This window comes from Eublepharis macularius, chromosome 2, assembly GCF_028583425.1.
Source record: "Eublepharis macularius isolate TG4126 chromosome 2, MPM_Emac_v1.0, whole genome shotgun sequence".
Taxonomy (NCBI): Eukaryota; Metazoa; Chordata; class Lepidosauria; order Squamata; family Eublepharidae; genus Eublepharis; species Eublepharis macularius.
Window position 1 is genome coordinate 46,569,305 of NC_072791.1, and position 20,861 is coordinate 46,590,165.

A 20,861-nucleotide genomic window follows, 5' to 3' on the forward strand; every position below is an offset into this window, starting at 1 on the left:
AAAATTGCTGCCACCAAGTTTCTTTTGGCCCCTGCTGGTGAACCCAAACATAAAAATAGCAAGGCAATTTTCAGTGAGAGAACAGAATTAGGGGACAGGATTTTAAAACACACGTATATACACTTCTGTTCCCTGCACTGGCATTCCTTTTCAAACTGCAAACCTGGTAGCTCCAAGTTATAAAAAAATAAAACACCCTTAAAGGAATCATAGTTTTGCCCCTGATAATACGCATACCACCAACACACACTTTTAAGTATCACAAAACCACCACATATAGCAAGCATATCTCCACACACAGCCTCCCTGTCTGAATGCCATATGTTGGGGGCAAAAAACGGGGGAACACAATTGCCATTAAATCCAGATTGTAAACTTCTCAAATTAATTTGTGCAGCCACTGTTGCTGCAGACAGAATGCTGAACCAAATGGAGACAAATGACTTGGTCAGGGCTATGAACAAGACAGAGGTGGGGTCTGAACCCAAAATGGCAAACCATTCCTTAGACCTCCCATGTGAGATGTAATATGACAGTATTTTACCAAAGGCAAACTGGTGAATTGCCAGCACAGGCTCCCCCTTCAATTTATTTATCCCACAATTCATTTTCTACCCAGATCCCCCTGAATCAATTCCCCTTCAATTAATTTACCCCCAAATCAATTTTCCAGCTTGATCCCCAAAAATCAATTTCCCTTCAATTAATCTACTCCCAAATTAATTTTCACTTCTGCTTCCCTCCCTCCAATTTTTTTTTGCATGTGTTTTTCTTGCAAATGTCAACGATAACAGCTGAATAACGTGCCCAGAGAGTTCCCACTGCATTAACACTGCCTTTGGGATTGTGTTGAGGGGGCTAGAGGTGGCTCCTAAATGCTGAGAATGAAGGTGTTGTAGACCAAAAAAAGTCAGCTGGCCAATAAGCACTCACCTGCCCAACAATGCAAGCATCCTCACTTCTTCCCTCCCCAATGATCTGTGTCCATAAGAGCAGGCAGGGGGGTAGATGTTCAGGATCCTATTTGCACTAATTTGCCGATGCATTGATATCAGAGTCTTCTAAGTTTTGGTAGCCACCCATTATATTGAGGGGGGAAAAACCAAGGTGGCAGCATGGTATATGCTGACAAAACAAACCGAGGATGAGCTATAGGACCAACATCAGCTATAGATTGAGACTTTATTATCTATTTACTACATTTATATTCTGCTTTTCCCCCAAATGGGAACCCAAAGCAGCTTACAGTTTTGTTCTCCCTCTTCCATTTTATCCTCCCAAGTTATTATTCGTTTAGATAATTTGAATGCCACCTCTCCAGAACTTGCTTGATGCAGCTTACAACTAAAAACAACAACTCTGTGAGGTAAGCTAGGCTAAAAGATGGTGTCTGGCCCAAGAACAACCAGTGAGCTTCTATGGCAGAGCAGGGATATCTAGAAAGCCAAAGCCAACAGAGCAATGATACCTTTAAACTCTATGCCCAGTACAACTTTCTTCATTAAAAACTTTGTCAGAAGGCTTTCTAGATGTCCTCCCACAAAGCAGTGCTCCAGAGTATCAAGTTATTATCATTTCCACTTCTTGTTCTACTGCAGTTCTTCCACAACAGGAAATTACCTCTTTTGTAGTCTCCTTTTTTGCCCTCCCACCTCCACTAATTTTTATCCTGGGAGTTGCAATTCCAACACAATTGGTAAATGGAAGGTAAGATAGTTCACTGCATCTTTCAACTTCAAATTTCCTCAAATGGGACAGCTATGGATAAAACCGCAGAGACAATAATGGACAATGTACAACAAAATGTTTAGGTTAGATGTTATGGGGTGGATTCTCTGTGGTTAGACACTGAACAGGGCCGGCGCCAGAGTTTCTGGCGCCTGCGGCCACGAGCACGCGCGCTTATGCGCACGCACACCTCTGACTGTGATGATGTCACGTCATCACGCAGCGCAAGATGGATGGGGCGGCGCGCAGAAGCTTCTCCATGCTCCACACGCTGCCCCAGCAGCTGCTCGCAGCTTCTGTGCCCGGCTGGGGCGTGTGGGGGCGGAGGAGCGCGCAGCAGAGGTGGCGTGCCGCTGCCACACACCCCAGCCGGGCACAGAAGCCCCGAGCCACTGCTGGGGCGGTGCACGGAGGCTGCTCCGCGCGCCGCCCCAGCAGCGGCTCGGGGCTTCTGCGCCCGGCCGGGGCGTGTGGGAGCGGAGGAGCGTGCAAGCCAGCCCCATGCCGCTGCCGCCACGTGCCCCAGCTGAGCGCAGAAGCCGTGAGCCGCTGCTGGGGTGGCGCACAGAGGCTGCGCCCAGCTGGGGCGTGTGGCGGCGGCGGCGGCAGCATGGGGTTGGCTGGCTGCAGCAGTAGCTGCAGCCCAGTCATGCCAGCTTCACTGTGCGTGCCTCCGCCCCCGACACGTCCTCCGGCGCCCCTCCAGTGCCCTCGCGCTCAAGGCCACCACCTACCTGGCCTCCATGGGCGCTCCGGCCCTGCCACTGAAGCAGGTGACATGTTAACAATCATACTGGAAACTCACTGTTTTTACAAGTTTTAATATGGTACCTGAAAACCTAAAGCAGTGGAATATGCCAGTTAAGGTAACAGTTCTAGCATTATGTAAAACAGGGACTTCTTGAATAAGACAAAAGGCATTTCATAGTTAAAATTATGCTGGCAACTGATTTGGGGGTTTGCTGGGGAGACTTCATTTGACCAGTCAATTTATTTCAGTCTAGTGCTAACATCTGCCTTGGTAAAGGAAGTATGGTCTAAGTGAAATCCATTCTTTCATATTTTAAAAGGAGTTCACTTCTATGCAGAGTTTCTTCAGTCTAAGACCACTGAAATCAGGATTGCACTGTAAATGGCCTTAACATTACCCCAGTTTGTCTGCTCCTGAAACATACCTGCCACAAACCCACTTCCAACTCAGGCTTGGGCTGACCGTCCCCTACCCTGAGGTAAAACTTCTCCTCTTCAAGGAAGCTGTATACTGGGCTGGGAAGCCTCTGGTAGCGTGGTTGATGTTAAGCTTCAACTTTCCTTCTTGTCCCACCCTTAAGAAATGTTAAAAATGGTTACCAGCCAAGTCTTAGTAGGGAACAGATCAGGGGTTTGCACTTCCCTTTAGCAGAAACTGGCACACAAGGCTTGGGGAGGTTCAAAACATAACTGAAGGTTTATTTACAGTAGGTAAAGTCAGAAGGCAGGTAGGCAGGTGTTTGAACTGAAGTAACAGAAAGGTTTTTACACAGCAACTTCACTGGTGTGAGGCACAAAACGTTTGGTATAACACTAGGTTGCTGGCTTTCAGAGGCTGACACTGCTTCACAGATGTTACACTTTATATACTCAAACACACACACAGCACGACTTTCCCTCCTCTCCAGACCTTAGGGGGCAGGCATTATAGTTATGAGCTATAACTCTGTTCCTGGCACTGAAGGGGAGGCTCCTTTCTATCCACTTCCTTGGTCCACTATAATTCCCAGATCTCTCAAGTCTAAGCAGGAGTTAGTGCTGTTTTTTTCCACTTTAGTCCAAGAACTAACAGTGCTTCACAAACATTTCTTCCTCACACAGAGGATTCTCTGGCTGACCCTCTCTGGTCAAAAGCCAGGCTCCCACTCCCCTTTCACTCTCTTGTTTACTCTCCAACTCCAACTGACTGCTCCCCCAACATTCCATCCCCAACTGCCATTTCAGGCTAGCCACATAGTGGGAAAGGAAACATGTCAATCATAGCTCACTGACTGGAAATCTCAGCATCTGAAGCTGAGTCTGTCACAATACCATTTAAGCCTGGGAACAATGGTGAAGCCTATTTATAAGGACAGATACTGCAACTTGCTCCTGTATTTCGGTCTCAGTCTAAGGTAGACAAGCAAGAAAATTCCTAGTAGCCTTTTTCTTTAAATTATATGTCCTCAGATGAACACTGATGAAGCTGTCTTATATTGAATCAGTCCATCAAGGTCATTATTGTCTACTCAGAGTGGCAGCAGCTCTCCTGGGTCTCAGACAGGTCTTTCACGTCACCTAATGACTGGTCTTTTTACTGGAGATGCTACGGATGGAACCTGGAATGAAAGCAGAGGCTTTTCCACTGAGCCACAGCCTTTCATATATACAGAGAGGCACTTTCCCCCCTGAATCTCAGATCTTGATGTGTGATGTGCCTTCAAGTCACTTCCAACTTGTGGTGACCTTATGAATTAACCTCCAAAATGTTCTATCATTAATAGCCCTACTCAGATCTTGCAAACTGGAGCCATGACTTTCTTTATTGAGTCAACTCATTTTGGGTCTTCCTTTTTTCTACTACCGTCACCTTTCCTCGCATTATTGTCTTTTCCAGTGAGTCTTTTCTTCTCATGATGTGACTAAAGTATGATAGCATCAGTTTTTTCAGTTTAACTTTTAGAGACAATTCAGGCTTAATTTGATCTAGAACCCACTTATTTGTCTTTTTGACCATCCACGGTATCCATAAAACTCTTGTCCATCACTACCTTTCAAACAAATCCATTTTCTTCCTGTCAGCTTTCTTCACTGTCCAACTTTCACATCCTGGAATGCCATAGTATGATTTACCTAGATCTTGGGCCCCAGCAACATGGCAAGTGTCATTCAGCACTTTGGGCACTACATGGCAAACAAGAACTCCAGGCTTGCAAACTTTATTGTATGTCTGTCTCATTACAGCAAAATGCCCACTAGAGGGCCATACATGATGTTCACAGATGCTGTCTTTCATATCTATGCTTACTTCTTTTATTTGCATGGTATAATGGCATCATTGAGAGCCAGCATAGTGTAATGGTTAGCATGTTTGACTAGGACTAGAAAGATCTGACTTGAAATTCCCACTCTGCTACAAAGCTTGCTGGGCTGTCTGTCTTTCTACCCAACCTACTTAATAGGGTTGTTGTGATAAAAGTGGGAAGAGAAATATATATATATATATATATATATATATATACTACCTTGAGGAAGGTAGGATGAGGGAGCAGGATTCTATGTTTGTAAAAAGCCATAGGAAATTTGGGGGGGGGGATCAGCAAATGAACCTTTCCTCCATCACTATCTCCATGCCAGGAAAATATTCATCTCATGATTATCTGCTTGTCATGTAAACCTTAAAGCCAGAAAAGACAAAGAGGAATCAGAGAGGAAACATGTTTTCTTTTATGGAAAGCTAGTAACACAGGAAGTTGTTGGATTTAAATGTTCAGTAAAGAAAAAAAAGAAACCCAGAAAGAGAACCTTAGGTTTAGTAATGGGCTATGTGTAAGTTTCCCCAGTGGGGAAAAAGAGGCTCTCTTGGGCTGTTTCAGGTCAGGAAAATGGCATGAGGGGAGGCTTTAAGCCCCTGTACTGCATGCTGTGGGTCCAATCCAAATTGACCCTCACATGCCTGAAAATCGAAGGACAAGGGGCAGACTAGGGGATGAAACTGGAAACAGTGTATCATGTTATGCTCAGCTGCAACGTTCATTGAATGACTTTAGGCAAGTCTCTCTCTCTCTCAGCCTAACCCACCTCACAGTCTTGTGAGGATAAAACAGTTGAGGGGAGAACCATAGACACCACTTAGTATGGACAGCCATTGTTGTGGTTAAGAGCACAAGCTATGAAACAGGGAACAGCAATGATCAGTGATTAACCTCTCTCTCTCTGCTTTAGCACTTCTGCATTCGGGTTGGGAAAATCTGCATAGTGGTGTGTAAGGTGGTCAGATGTTGTCATATACATCTGAGCCTTGAAAGTCACATGTGGTGGTGACCATAGCCACCCATGCCTATTCACATTGCCAAGGAACTGAATACAAACAGAGTTGGACGAACAGGTTGATCCCTTCCCCAAACTGTAAAGGGAATAAATCTTATATCAAAAATCAGAACATTCAAAAAACAGTGGAAGAACATTTCAGGACATTCTGCCAGGACATTCCATCGTTCTCAAGCAGAGAAAAGTAAAGTAACAATGAGAAATTGCTGAAATCGCATTTATTTGCAAATTCGGAACAATGGAACCCACCCCCCAGGTTGAATCAGGGCATTGGATTTTTCTCACACTACTAATGCTAATTTTCTGTACCTTGCACCCATGCTGTATCAAACTAATTACAGCATGTATTATAGCTGACACTCTAATTTACAATATGCCTCTCACCCCCTGCCCAGATTATAAAGAGTCCTACCTTTTTCTGTTCCATGTATCTAAAAGCTCTTTCCCTGGAAATCTAGTTGGCCTTTAAGGTGCTACTGGACCCAAATCTTGCTATTCTACCACAGAGCAACACAACTACCCACCTAAAACTATCTCCCGGATAAGGCACACTATGTATTTGGATTTTTTTCCTCATTATTCAGCCCAGATTAGATTGATGGTTGTTGTGGGTTTTACGGGCTGTATTGCCGTGGTCTTGGCATTGTAGTTCCTGACGTTTCGCCAGCAGCCGTGGCTGGCATCTTCAGAGGTGTAGCACCAAAAGACAGAGATCTCTCAGTGTCACAGTGTGGAAAAAGGTGCTACACCTCTGAAGATGCTACACCTCTGAAGATGCCAGCCACGGCTGCTGGCGAAACGTCAGGAACTACAATGCCAAGACCACGGCAATACAGCCCGGAAAACCCACAACAACCATCGTTCTCCGGCCGTGAAAGCCTTCGACAATACACCAGATTAGACTGTTCGTAACTTTCCAGTTCTCAATTTTCTTACAGAAAGCTGCAAAGCTCTTACAAACCAGGAAGTATTTTACAGCTATCTATTCAAATGCAGAGTCAAAATGATTGACACTGTTTATGGTGACATCACTTTCTATGACTCTATAAAAGGGATATGAAGTTAAATGAGCATAGTTAAAATGGCACATTGGCTGCATAGCTGATCACAGTGCAGACAACTGGCATTGCTCCTACTGCCTGCAAAAAGTTAGATCAGGAGTGCACTCAGTCACCTGCATGGCTGGTCAGAAACTTTTCATGTCAAAGACTTCAGCTACCTGTTGAACTATCCATTGACTTCTTCCAGAAAAGTGTATTTGAGCCAGCTACTAAAAGCCAGGTTCATCCAAATATCCCTTATCCATTTTTAGACAACATACAATATAAAATGCCACTTCTATGTGGCATATGATGTAACAACCCTGTGAGGTAGGTTCTGAGTGTGTGTGACTGTCCCAACAACACCCAGCAAGTTTCCATGGTTCTTCCACTCTAACCGCTACACCCACTTCTCCCTCTGTCATACATATCGGCCTTAGTATAACCAGTTTTCTCATACTAGATTCAATATACAAAATATTAATAAAGTGAGATTTATACAACAGACTATTAGGCTAGGATGGAAGAGGCAGAGGCCTTATTTTCTAAGAGTGCTCCTATGACCATCAGTGCTTGTTTCTAAGGTGCTGGAGTTATGTATTATGTATCATTTATGTGTAGTGGTATATTGCGGTCTGAGAGAGGAAAAGAAATGTTGCACATCTCTTTTGGGAAGTCTGTTCCCCTCTCCCCATCTGTTCAACAGTCCCTTTCCCCACTTTTCCCCATACTTTTTACTGTTTGTATCCTGAAAATGGATTAAATAGGCTACATTGAAAAAGAAGTACTGGATGTGACAGAACATGGGATACAACTACTGATTTGCTTTAGACATTATTCCTGCATAGATTCCAGCCAGTATAACTTCGGAGTTGTATATTCATATTTTACAGTGAGAGATAAATACCTAATGAAAACCTACTGTTCAGAGAACCTCCTTCCTTCCTAGCTTGCCTCCCGTGTGCTCTGAGCTGAGTTTCAAGGAAACATAATGTTTCTGGCAAACAGGAAATTGCTTTGGGGTTGCCTCAGATTTTCAGAATAATTAATACATTGTTTTTATCTCAATATGAAGTTTTAGAATTAGTTGGTTTAGAATTAATGCTCTGAATTTATCCTGAGCCTAAAAATATCGCAAGTCCCTTCTTTGTACTGACATGCAGACATCAATTACCAACCATGTTCGAATACATTAAATGAAAAAAATAAAAACAGAAAAGAAATGGAAGAAGGGCAAGTAGCTAATTAGACTTTAATGCAACATAATGTATCTCATAATGTATTTCACTGGACAAACTATTGTTACATTATTTCTGCCTCCTAACTTCAAAATGAAAGTCTCTCTCTTGACTCATCCCAAACATCAAAAACATGATTTAGAAGACTTTAACTATATTGGGGTAAGTGTACTATGGATCTAGAAGAATGCACTTCATCTATGCCTGATAACTTGATTAACTGTACAATCCTCAGCAGAGTTACTCCAGTCTCTGAAATCAATGGGCTTATATTGGAGTAACTCTGCTTAGGATTGCACTGTTAATGTTAAAGTTTCTCAAGTTAGTGCTGTGGTTTCCTTTTACTTTCCCTATGATAAAAGTAACACTAAGAAAATCAAAGTAGGTATTATAAACATTTGCATCCATTCAGAACAAGTGTAAGTATGGAGATGTTTCCTAGTGCCATGTTAACAATCAAGTCTTTATTAGTAAACCTTCATCTACATATCTCTTGCTTAGCATGTTGCTAGAATAGCTACAGCCTTGCAAAATGATAAACTTTCAAAACATCACTTCTGAAGAACTTAATTTGAAATTTAACAAAATTTAGCTGATGTGGAAAGAGCTCTGATCGGATCAAACAACTTGGGTTTTGCAATATTAAACAATCCTATCTTATTTTCTGCTCCTAAATTTTGCTCAACTAGTAGAGCTCAAAGACACTGGCACTGGAAATCTGTGCCAGTTTAGCACCACCATTGTATGGGCAGCACCAAATACAAATGGAACTTTTTCACTGACAGAACACTCACAGTACAAAAATGAGACAAAGCAGAAGCACGGTTAGGAGTGGTAAAAAGCCTGTGCTTATTCAGGGATTGTTCCATTGCCTAGGATACCATAACATTATGCATACCAAAAAGGTGGTGTCAACTATTATACCACCTTTGAAGTCAACGGACTGCCCCAATGACCTCCCCTTTCCCTGCCCCTGCAGCCAAAATGGAGGAGCAGATTCCCAGCTAAATCTGCACATCATGGATAGATAAGACCCAGCCAAGGAACTCTGACTTCATCTATCAAAGCATGGGGCTACCTCAGTCCATTCTCATTTGTGTAGTACACCAATGGAACTTTGGGGACACAGTTTAAGGGCATTTTGCATGAATAGCCAAGACTCACAACAACATGTGCACGGCACATTGCTAACACTTAGTGTTCTCAGAACACGTGCAGGTTCCCAGCCTTAGATCTTCAGAAAAACATACCCAACAAGAGTCCAACTGCACTGTTGCAACTGGAGTTGAAAAAATAAGGCATCCTAGACAGTCAAGTCAAGAGGGGGTGTGCATGCTTCTGAAGAGACTCTCCATACCTCACCTCCTAACATGCAAAACATGCAAAATGTTCACACACTCATGACAAAGTGTATCCCACACATACACTACAATGCAGGAGAACGATGTGTTTGTTTGACAACTCTTTATTATTCCAGTGGTTACACAACATCTCTCGGGCAAGCAATTCAGGGGGTCATCATATGCAATATGCTGAAAGGATGGCAGCAAATCCCCCAAAGCAGGTAAACTGTCATCAGGTAGCAATGGAGGGAATCAATGTTTATGCTGGTGAAGACTAAGTATTCCACCCACATAGGCATGACTCACTGTAGTCTCATGACTACACTTTAGCCTTTCTTTTGGCAGCCTAATTCCATGTAGTTTGTAGAAAGCATGTGTGTATTGGGTCATGTGTGATATAGTTTTACTAGGCCATCACTGGCATTTTCCCTATATGACTAATGCCAAGTGTTAGTGGTGTTCAGCATCATGGCTGGAGAATGGTGGCAGAATTATGAGGGGTGGTGTGTAGTGGCTTGATGGTGTTGCTGTGCTGGTGCTTTTTAAAATTGTACTTTTGACTCTATTGCTGGTTGACAGCACATTACACCACTTTTGTTCTGGCCTAGTATCTGCTGAAGCCAGGGTCCATTCCAGGTTTTGATGGTCCCCAGGCTGAGAGTACCCGAGTCCCTTCTCCCCTCCTCTGCCTGCTTCACCCCCACTCACACACCTCTTCCTGCTTTTCTGTCCCTACACTGTTCACCTTGCAGTCTTCTCTTTTGCATGCATTTGCTTGCCAGCCCTCCCAGGGATTGGCAGCAGGGGAGGCAGGCAGGCAATAAGCAGTATCACTGGGCCCCGCTGGAAGCCCTGGACATCGGCAACTGCTCCATCTCAGGGTATGCTAATACCAGTCCTGGCTGAAGCAACAGTCATATGACTGCACTTTTAATTTGGTTACAGAGATGTTGTTTTGGGATGTGTTTAGCAAACTCTTAAGCTTAATTTTCCACTTACATAGTTTAGTAAATCCCAGTGACTTTAGTATCTAGGTAAAACTGAAAACACTCAGGCAGAGTCCACAAATCAGATTTTTTAAAAAAAGGATTATAAATCAGGCTTAAAATTAATCCAGTGCTCAGAGCAGTCATATTGGCTGCTCTCATCAAAACATGAGTCTCTGAGTCTCCCTTTCTTTATGTATTCAGAACTGGGGCATAGATTGCAACTTCTTTGTAAATAGAATGAATAGCTTGGTGTGCTTGTGCACAGACTGAAAAAAGATCTCAGAAAGAAACTTCAGAGGGCAAGGAGAACATGTTGCTATAGCAAGACTTTCTAGTGCACGGTAGTTAGACCACAAAAAGTGCTATGATATAATTTCAGCAATTCCATGGACACTGATAAACAGTCAATGATTAAATTGCTATTTTCTAAAATATCCAAATTCAGATAAAATTAAATCATATGCTTATGAGTAAGTAGTTGGAAGGAGGTATCTATCAGGAAGTGTATAAACTGGAATTAAAATGGAATTGGTGAAAACATTTGTTTATAACAGGAGAGGTGAGGATCCTGCAGTTAAAACATTCCCAGATTTTTATACCAGTGGTGCATTCCAAAAAAAGTTAGGTGTACTCCAATGCGCCAAAATCCAATTTAAACCTTTGCAATCAAATTTTGGAATGCAGAATTGAGGTGGGGCCATGGCTCAGTGGTAGGGCATCTGCTTGGCATGCAGCGATCCCAGGTTCAGTCCCCAGCATGGCCAGTTAGTAAGACCAGGTGATGTGGAAGACCTTTACCTGAATGCTCAGAGAGCTGCTGCCAGGCTGAGTAGACAATACTGATCTTGAAGGATCAATGATCTGATTTGGTATAAAGCAGCTTTGTGTGTTCAATATGTTCCCATAAGTCCCTTTTCATACAGTTGGGCATAAAACTGCTTGACTTGAATTTACACACTCAAAAGGGGTGTGAGGATCTTTTATGCAGGTCCATCTTTGAAGCTATGGAAATCCACATCAACTCTTGACCACAGGCAACCCAGAGTAGAGCTCATTCTGCAGATGTCAAACCAAGTGGAGAGTTGAAGTTCTCATAGAAACCCTACAAGAACTGTTCTGAGTTCCCAGGAATAAATGCAGGATTAAAATGTCATTTAAAAATATGGTTTATGATTAGAATTTTACAAATGTGCATTCTTTTGCTTTATTCTTTTATCTGACTGCACATTTTGAGATTATTTGTGTTCACTGGAGAAGCACTTGCCAATATTTGCTTTGAGTGGGCAGTCAACTTTCATGGCCTTCTCAGTCTCCTGTTCTATACTAGAATCTCCTATCCTCAGTAAAATAATAAAACTTTGGTGGGAGTAACCACATTGAATAGACTTGGACAGGGTTTTTAGTAGACCTGCTTAGTGCAACCCGATACAGAGTTCCATTTCAATTGACTTAGAAGGGTGTAACTCAAATTAGAATTGCACTGCTATTCACCAAATATCTGCCCTATTGCTCAGGTTCTTTGCCAACTCCCTAATATTGACCACCATGTCTTTCATTCATGTGGTACCAATTCTTGTTTGCATAAGAAGATACTTAAGTCTCCATACTATGCAAAATATTTGATGTCAAAATATTAGAAAGATAAATGTAAAACAATTTAAAACCTGTTTTTCATGGTTAAGTACATAAGAAGAGCCCTGCTGTATCAGACCAGTCATCCATCTAGACAAGCATCTTGTTTCATACAATGGCCAACCAGTTTCCTGGAAGACCAACAAACAGGGCATAGAGGCCAAGGCTTCCTACTGAATTGTCTCATAGCACCTTTATTCAGAGGTTATCAAATGGTATGTTTTTTGACAGGGGAGAAAGGAGTGATTCATAACTGGCCATCTGCTATATCAATGACATTCCCACAACCACAGTCCCAATGGTTTTTGTTTGTTCTAATTTTCAGCTGCCTTCCCAAACAGATGGTATCCTGATCAGCTAATCAATAGTACTACAATATTAAAATGATCTATACAATAAAACCTCAGGCAGGCCATTAAAAATGCCTAAAACATTGAAATATACATTCCAAACAGAGCAACATTTTACATTCTGTTTCCCAACTAAACCAAGTGTTTAAAATGTTCTCAAACTTGATAATGTTGAGCGCAGACAGGTGCTCTTTGGAGGGAGTTACAAAAGTCAGGGAACCACAACCAACAGGGCCCTTCCTTCTCTGTACGTCAAGCAATACTTCATCAGCAGAAACCCAGAGCAGGGCTTCTTCTGTGGAGATCAGGCCATGTGGGGAAGAAAAGTACTGCAAACCAAATACTAGCAGCCATGGAAGTGCTACCTGAGCTGAAAATTTTCCACTCAGCACAGTATTACTACCACCAGAGACAAGAGAAACAGCAGTTTCCCCACAATACAGGTGCTAGCTGGAGGAACTGCTGGGCTCATGTACAGCTATCAAGTAACCATCATCTCCCCACCCACCTCCACCCCCCGTACAAATAAAAGCATTGTCCAGTTGCACGCGCTAAGCTTGTGACATGGCCTTCTGGACCATAGCCATAGACTGGAAGAAACGGTAACATTTCAAGTGAAGGAATAACCACAAGTGAAAATGGTGCTTGAGATGTTACATGACCGCATACATGAGCCACCATCAGTTGAACGCTGCCTATGAAATCTCAAAGATAGAATTCTTCTGTGCTCCCATTTAAAACTCTGACACGAACCTGCATAGTACTCTGCAATACACACGCTTTATGTCTTGTAACCAGAAAGATTGACAAATTGGAAGGAGTTCAGCAAAGAGCTACCAAATGATTAAAGAGCTGAAGTGAGGGTGATTTATGGTGCATAATTTAAGTAAACAGTTTTATGGCTTGGTAAAGCACTAACTGGGGGAGGGTGCTATGAGAAGGTGAGGGCCCAAAGGATGTTGGGGAAACAGTATGCAAATATCTGAAGTGTACATAACAAAAGAAGGGGAGAATAGGAGTAGTCTCTGAACACCATTAATGCAAATTTTTTTAAAAGATGACATGGATGGATGTTGGGTTGGTAATGTAAGTGGGGAAAGATTACGGCATAATGACTGATTTCCATCACCAGTTCTTAACATGATTCAGACAACTATAAACCCAGCAAAGTTTTGTGGTTTTTTTAGGATTGTTCATAATTTTCCAACATTGCCCTTCCTTTGCAATCCCAAAAGTGAGTCTTTAAATTGCCTATACCCTGATCACAGCTGAGATGAAATGTGAAACAGCTGTTGATATAGCTATAATTATATCCTGGAAGAGGAAAGTAGAGTATATCCATCCTACTATATGCTGCATGCTAGTTGCAAATTAATCCCACCACTAACAGTGCAATCCTGTGCAATGTTACAGCAGTGTGAACCCATTGAAATCAATGGATTTAGGCTGGAGTCACTCTTCTTAGTACTGCACTCTGAAAGACTACTGTCACACATGTTGGATAATGCACTTTCAATACAGTTCAGCAACTGTTTGCAAATGGATTTTCCTGTGTGAAACAGGAAAATCCATTTGCAAAGTAATTGCTAAAGTGCATTATTCGACATGTGTGAAAGCCGCCACTATCTTGCCCTTCATATTTTAGGCACTGCACCTGTTAAGCTGACTCTGAGCAGCAGGAATGCTTTTTAGGTTGCTATGAAGTTTTGTCCAGTCCTGTCCCATAATAATAAATAAAATAATAATGGCACTTGTTAGTTGGTGTTGTTATTAAGACTCTCTGCTGTGTCCAATTCCACAAGATACTCTTGAAAACTACCTGAACTCCCCACACTGGCATAACTATACTGGCATAGCAAACAGGGTCAGTTCAGGTGCTAATGTGCCAGCACTGGTCATGACCTTGCATTTGCTTGCCAGCAGAGGTGCTTGTCACAGGCTGTAAAGCTGCCATTGGTTAATGCTGGGCAAGTCCAGTTAAGCTCTCGCTGAATATACAAGATAATTTTTTGTTAAAAAATACATGCGGTTTCCCTCTACTTTACATGTACACCAATTAATCATTTTTAATGCACAGTTTTTGGCTATGTTGGTAGCAAGATTTAAAGGAGTATTCAGCGTAATCCAGCACATTTGTATTAAAAGGTATATTGTCCTTCCTGAAGGCAGTAAAGAATACTGAAAAGAAAATGAGTGCCGCGTCACTCTGTCGTCTCGTAGCAGTGTGATTACCTGTATCCTGTCTTCAGGAAGTTCTGTTTTCATAGCCAGCATCTCCCTTGCATAGACATCAGGATAATGGGCCTCATTGAAGGCTTTTTCCAACTCCTCCAGTTGATAGGACGTGAAGATTGTCCTGAAGGGAGTAAAACTCACTGATGAAAAAAGTAAAAGCAAAACTGAAATTCCAAATAGTGAATTGGTGGAGAATGAAAGGAAAAGCTAAGAAAGTGGTTAAAATATGCTCTATAGCAAGGCAAACCCTAGGGTAAGGAAAGCCATCAGAAGTGAAAATATTATTATATATATTTCCTGGTGATGACAAATCACAGTGAACATGATCTATTTTTTCCTGCTCATTTCACTCAATGAGATTCCCACCTTTCAGTGCTATTGATTTCAATGGGGGAGTCAAGTACTGTTTAAATCCTTCCCATTGAAACAAATGGAGACTGTCCATATTCACAAATCACAGAGAGAAGGAATAGCAAAGTTGACAAATGAAGTATTGCTTAAAGTGAGGAAGAGAAAGAAAAGGGTTCAGAAAGTTTTCTAAAAACGCAAAATGTTATGGGCAGTCTCCACATCACATTCCATCTTTTTACAGTGCAACAGAGTCACTCCCTTTTATATCCATTACAGGATTGCACTATTGGGCAGTCCTTCTCCATATTCCTTCTGTCACAAAACCAATCTATTTCTAAGAGAAACTATTAAAAATTTAATTGTGGGGAAATCACCAGCTCGTATAAATCCCCCACCCAATGATTTATTTATAATCCGCCTTTCTCACTGAGACCCAAGTCAGATTACACACACGTCTGTCCAATCCGTCCAACAAAACTTGAGGCTAACGGAATTTTATTCTATTAGTAGCCCACTCTTCTGCTAAGAACCCAGAGAAAAATACGTGAATCATGTATAAAGATAGTCCTTACGTATTTTAATGTAAGTAGAATTTCTCATCCAGAATGTGATCCCAACCACCCTTATTTGGAAGTAAACTCCTTTGAGATCATTTCTAAATAAATGTGTTTGGGACTAGGGTGCTAACACAAAGTTCCTTGGACTAATACATCTGTGTTGGTCCTTGAGCTCATTAAAACGAAGCTGTATTCTTTAGTTTCATATTTTCCTATATAGCATATTTACAAGCCACTTTGGGCAGGTTCTCTGGAGAGAGAGCATAGAAATGTTCTAAACAGTAATAACAAGAACCATAAGGAAGCTGGCCAGTGGATACTACAATCATAATAACCACTGTGGGTTAAAGAGCATTATATTTCCTTTTATCAAATGTAACATCACAACTGCCGCATGCGTGCTAGTCCTGAAACAAAAACATCACAAAAGATTTTTCAAAACTGGCCATATCCATCAAATGTAAATCCAATTATAGCCGTCCATAGTTCTTTTAAAAAAACATATCATTTCCAGTATCAAACATCATGGTCTGATGTAGAGAAACTTAGGTTTTTCTCCTGACCCTCACTTTTATGCTGAAGGCTGGATTTTATGGTGAGGTATAAAGCTTGTTTTTCTGCAGGGTTTTTTGTTTTGTTTCTTTTTTTTTTTTAGAAATCCAGTATTTAAATTCACATTTTATAAGGAAACTTCTTTCAGTTCCAATGACCAGTAAATAGTACTTAGATGTTTATACTGAGAAAACAGGTAGGGAGTAACATGGTTCTCAGTTTTTCATCTCCTAACATTCTGAAAATACTTGCCCTTCCTCATCTGCTAATCCTATATATGCAAGAGACCCAAGCATCAAAGAGATTCCTGACATGTGTGTGATGCAACTGCTGCCAGCACCAGAGTCAAGCTTAGCTCCACTGTGTTGCCAATAGGACAGTAAACATCCTCTTGACTTTACCTCTTGGAAAGAACGCATTTTACAAAGAGCGCTCCCTTCCCCTTAGTCTGTACATCCCACATTGGAAACACAAACAAATACATCCAAACAGCATCTGCGAGCAAAAACAAATGAAAACACAACACCAAGGGATGACGCTAGCAGAGGAGAGTGTGTTACAGCTTTCTTCCATGTTCTTGTTGTACTGCAAATTTGAACCAATATCAGGCTACCCTGACAAATTTCTGAATCTTAGAAATCCACCAGTTCTATGGCCAATCTACCTAGGAAGTAATCTACATTCCAACACAATATAATAGCGTGAGTTTAAAGCATGAAAAAATACATCTTCAAAAAAGAGAACAAAATATAGGTCAGGTCACTAAAATAAAACAAAATGTATTGTAAAGAATTTATACGCTCCCAATAGAACAGCCAAGATGCTGTTGAAATACCTCCCGGCATTTAAAATCTAAAAGATTGTACCAGATCAATAACAGTGTTAACAAAAGATACTTGTTAATACAAGAGAACTCTTCTGCAATCAACCCTTTATTTAGATTTCCTTTTATATCTGCAAATTTTCTTAAGCCATCTTTGCTCTAGTCCTCACAGAAACACAGCCAATATGGATGGTAGAAAGCTTGTTTAACCATTCAGTTTCTTTCTTTCTGGGCAAATTGAAAACTCTCATTGTGCATCCTTAGGATTTGGGGAATTGGGGAATGGGTCTATAATTTTTCTCAACAGACAGATTTGCTGTTAAAAACAACTGGCAGAATTTACCTGGTTGTAATTCAGCCTTAAATTTTGTTTTTAAATTATCTCCTCCATTAGTTCCTTTTGTTTAAAGAAAACCAGTTACCCTTTAGGGGGGGATTTATATACTTGAGAGATTTTTAGTTCCTCTCTACTCTGTGTTTACTTGCTGAAGGACAAATAAGGGCATTTTTTAAAAAATCAGATATACTGAACAAGAAAAAGAAAATTTCAATGACAAATTGAAATAATGAACAACTCCAGTGCCTGACTTCTCAGATTCTGGTCCAGCTATATTCCAATTCCAATATGAAATGTACCCCAATTCTAACCTTAATCTAGATCTTGAATTCACTCTCTTAGCAACTGCTTGCCACATTTGTTTGGACCAGTGATCTTTGAAAGGAAAAAGTCTGAGTCCTCAGCCGGCCTTTACCAGGGACATTTTCTTAATCCACACATTCTGCATTTTAGGGATTAGTCTAATTATGACTATGATCGGATAAATGGATGTTGGTCTCTCTCCTTTGTGTTGAATTCAGAAAATATCAGAATTGTTGTTGGTTGTCTAGGGAGAGCCTTGCAGACTACTGCCATTTAATTTCCTCAGGAAAGAAGACCAGGTCAATTTCCTTTAAAGGAAGGCAAAATGACAGGGCCAAGGTTGCCCACTCAGCCTGTAGCAGACAGGGGAAAGGAGGGCCTTTCTTGTGAGACCTGGTCACTTTCTCCTCTCCTTTCCCCTCAGTTTGGGGACACTTAAAACACCTTCTTGCTAATCAGGAGCCAGCAATGCCACAAAAAAATGTCCCCTCAAAACTGGAAACAAAACAAATCATCAGTTGCAAAACCCCTTCGGCAATCGAATTATGCCCCTGTTGATCCAACATCCCGGAGCAGGTGCCAGCTATATGAGGCATTGTGTGAGATCGTTGTAGGGGTAGGCGCAGTCTTCACCTTTTAATGGCCGCTGTAGACCCCATCCCACCACCCCCAAAATGCCTTTTTTAAAAAAAAATCAGAAGAGCGCAGCCCGAAAGATCGCCGGAGAGCCAGCAACACCAGCGGCCCCCGCGGACAACTCCTTCGGCGCTGCGTCTTTTGACAGCGGATCGCTCGACCAGGCAAGTAGATTGCCTCCCCCTGGGAATGAGGACTGTCGCAGCTCCTTGGGGAAAGGGAAAGCGGGGCAGATAGCCCGGGTCGGGAACGATTCCTTCCGCCTCTTTTGTTAGCCGGTGAAAATGAAAACGATACGAAACCTGGTCTGGGAGTCGATCTGGGCTCGGCGTCTCTGGTTCAGACGCGACTGAATTCAGAGGCGGACGCCCTCGGGCCGCCCCCCTGGCAGCCCCGCTCCTTCCCCCCCCCCCGCGCGATTCTGGTTCAATCGGCCTGGTCGGATGGACGGGCGAGGGGCCTAGCGGTACGGACGGGGTGGCCCCCCAAAGCCTCTCCCTGCCGGCCGGCCGGCGGCTTACCTGTGCCGTCTCTTCTTCCGCTTCTTGCTCTGGTTCAAGGAGGATTTGGACATTTTCCTGTCGCTGGAGGAAACGTCCTCGGAATCTGGGGACAGAAAGAGGCAGCGTTGGATGGGGAGGGCGGCGGCGGCGTAGGGGGCATCTCCCCGCCCGGCTCCCCAGACGCTGCAGCCTGCCAGAGCTCGCGAACGGGGGTACTTCGCCGGCGGAGGGGGTCTCCCGCTCGGGCCTTGGCGCTAACTCGCCCGGATCGGGTCACTGGGGGGCATTTTTCGTTGGCTCGGCTTGGATTTCGTTTCCTCGGGGGGTTTCTTCGCTCTCTTCGGGCTCATTTTCCTGAACGGCGGCAACAGCGTCTCCATTCTCCCTCCTAGGTGGGGATCCCAGTTTTATTTCCAAGCCAGCGGTTTGTCTGACCTTCTTTCCGTTTTTCAGTTTAAGATGATAAAAGTGGGGGGATTAAAAAGGAGGAGGAGGAGGCAGCCTAACGCCCCCCAAAGCTCGGAAGTTTGACAGGCGGACAGGAACGAGTTTTAGAAATGAAACCTCCAAACCTGCATCTAGGAGATCTCCGGAACCTTGCCTGCCTCTTATTACCCCTTGAATCTGTTCTATATTTATAGGATCAGTCAGATAAAAACCTGAAGTTTAAGGAGAGGGACAGGTCTCGTCCACGGGGGGTTATTAGATGCCCTTAAATAGATACTGGCCTCTCCGGGCATCAATAGCTGCCCATCGTTTCTTTTAATTTCTATCCAGGTTTTTACTGGGATTTTTCTGGGTTCTGGCTTTCTTTACTTTTTAAAAATGCTTATTTCGTTGTATTTCCTTGGGGTTTATTCAAATAAATCGGAGCCTTGTCCTTGGAAAGCGCGCTCGCCTCCAGAGCACCTCCTGGCCCACATTTCGATCTCATCTGTCGAGCTCAGGAGGGAGGAGACCGGGGGGATTCGAAATGGATTCGAATCTGGTCTCCCCAGCACTCCATCGCGGATCTCAATAACTCTCCTCTTTTGCCTCCGTCAACGAGATTAGTTTGGACGGTGCTACTTTCAGCTGGGCGAGGGAGAACACCTCGGGAGTAAATATGCAGCGCCTGGCCAGGGTGACCGAAGAGGCTACGCTGGCCCAGGCAGGTGCCCCGCTGCGGGGAAGTTCCACCCGCCGGCAGGCGGGCCGGGCCGGGCCAGGCCGGGCCGCCGCGATCCCCTCCCCAGAGCCGTCGAGGGGCGCTCCTCGCCCTGCCCTCCTCCCCCGCCTGGCGCCGGGAGCGCTACCTGAGCTGGCCGTCTGGCTGGTGTCCAGCTGCGCGGGGACTCGGCCCAGCGGCTGCAGGTGGACGCTGGGCGGGTCGGCCAGCACCTCCAGGAAGGTGGGCTGCCCGTAGAAGCCGGGCAGAGAGCCGGCGCTCAGCAACCCCATGCCCACGCCGCCCACGCCGGCGGGGCTGAGGACCGAGCGGGCCGCCAGCAGGTGCCCGGCGGGCAGGGAGTCCAGGGCGGCGCGCGGGTGAGGAGGCGGCTCCTTGTTCAAGCCCAAGATCTCCTGGATGCCGAAGCCAGTGCAGCGCGGCGCCGTGGGGGTCGAGGCGGGCTTGGCCCCCGGGGCCGCCGCCGCCCCTGCCCCCGGCTGGCCCGAGGCCGGCGGAGGCGGCGCGCCGTCGGGGGCTTTGGGCTTGCTGGGCAGGCCGTGGGCCAGCGCCTCGCCCGCCTTGCCCGTCATGCCGCAGCCGGTCCCTGGTGCCCGCTCCGGGAATGCTCGGGAGCCCCCGCCTCAGGCCCTTTTATACGCCCAGCCCGGAGCCCGCGCGGGGTCAGAGCCGAGCAGCCAATCACAGGGGCCGGCCGCGATTAGGAATTCCGAAAAGCCGAAGGAGGCGCGGGGGGGGGGGGCCGTCAAGGGGCGCCTGGGCAGCTGCGCCGAGCGGGGCCCCCTGGAGGGACTGAGCGGCGCTGCGCGGCGGGGGAGTCGCCTGCCGAGTCTCCCGCCCGCCCGCCCGAGGGCGCCTGAGGACGGTGGGCGCGGAGCCGACGAGGCTGTGACAGGTAGGTGTCTGTCTGTCAAAGGGGCTCTGAGGGAGGCTGGAGCTGGAGGACGCGCGACGGGGAGGGCGAGGCGTCCCCTAGTGCTGGCGGGCGGAGGGGTGACGCAGCGGCGGCGCCCGACT

General features: G+C 44.5%; 1 protein-coding gene across 1 annotated transcript in view; it reads right to left on the minus strand.

Annotated features, from left to right (window-relative positions):
* VSX2 (visual system homeobox 2) overlaps positions 1-20,416 on the minus strand; it is a 31,247-nt gene extending 10,831 nt beyond the window's left edge. Inside the window, exons 1-3 of the mRNA XM_054972975.1 lie at positions 19,972-20,416; positions 18,695-18,779; positions 14,612-14,735 (exon numbers count right to left, since the gene is read on the minus strand). Coding sequence (XP_054828950.1) covers positions 14,612-14,735; positions 18,695-18,779; positions 19,972-20,416 — 654 coding nt within the window. The remainder of the gene's footprint in view (positions 1-14,611; positions 14,736-18,694; positions 18,780-19,971) is intronic.
* Positions 20,417-20,861: the final 445 nt, after the last annotated feature.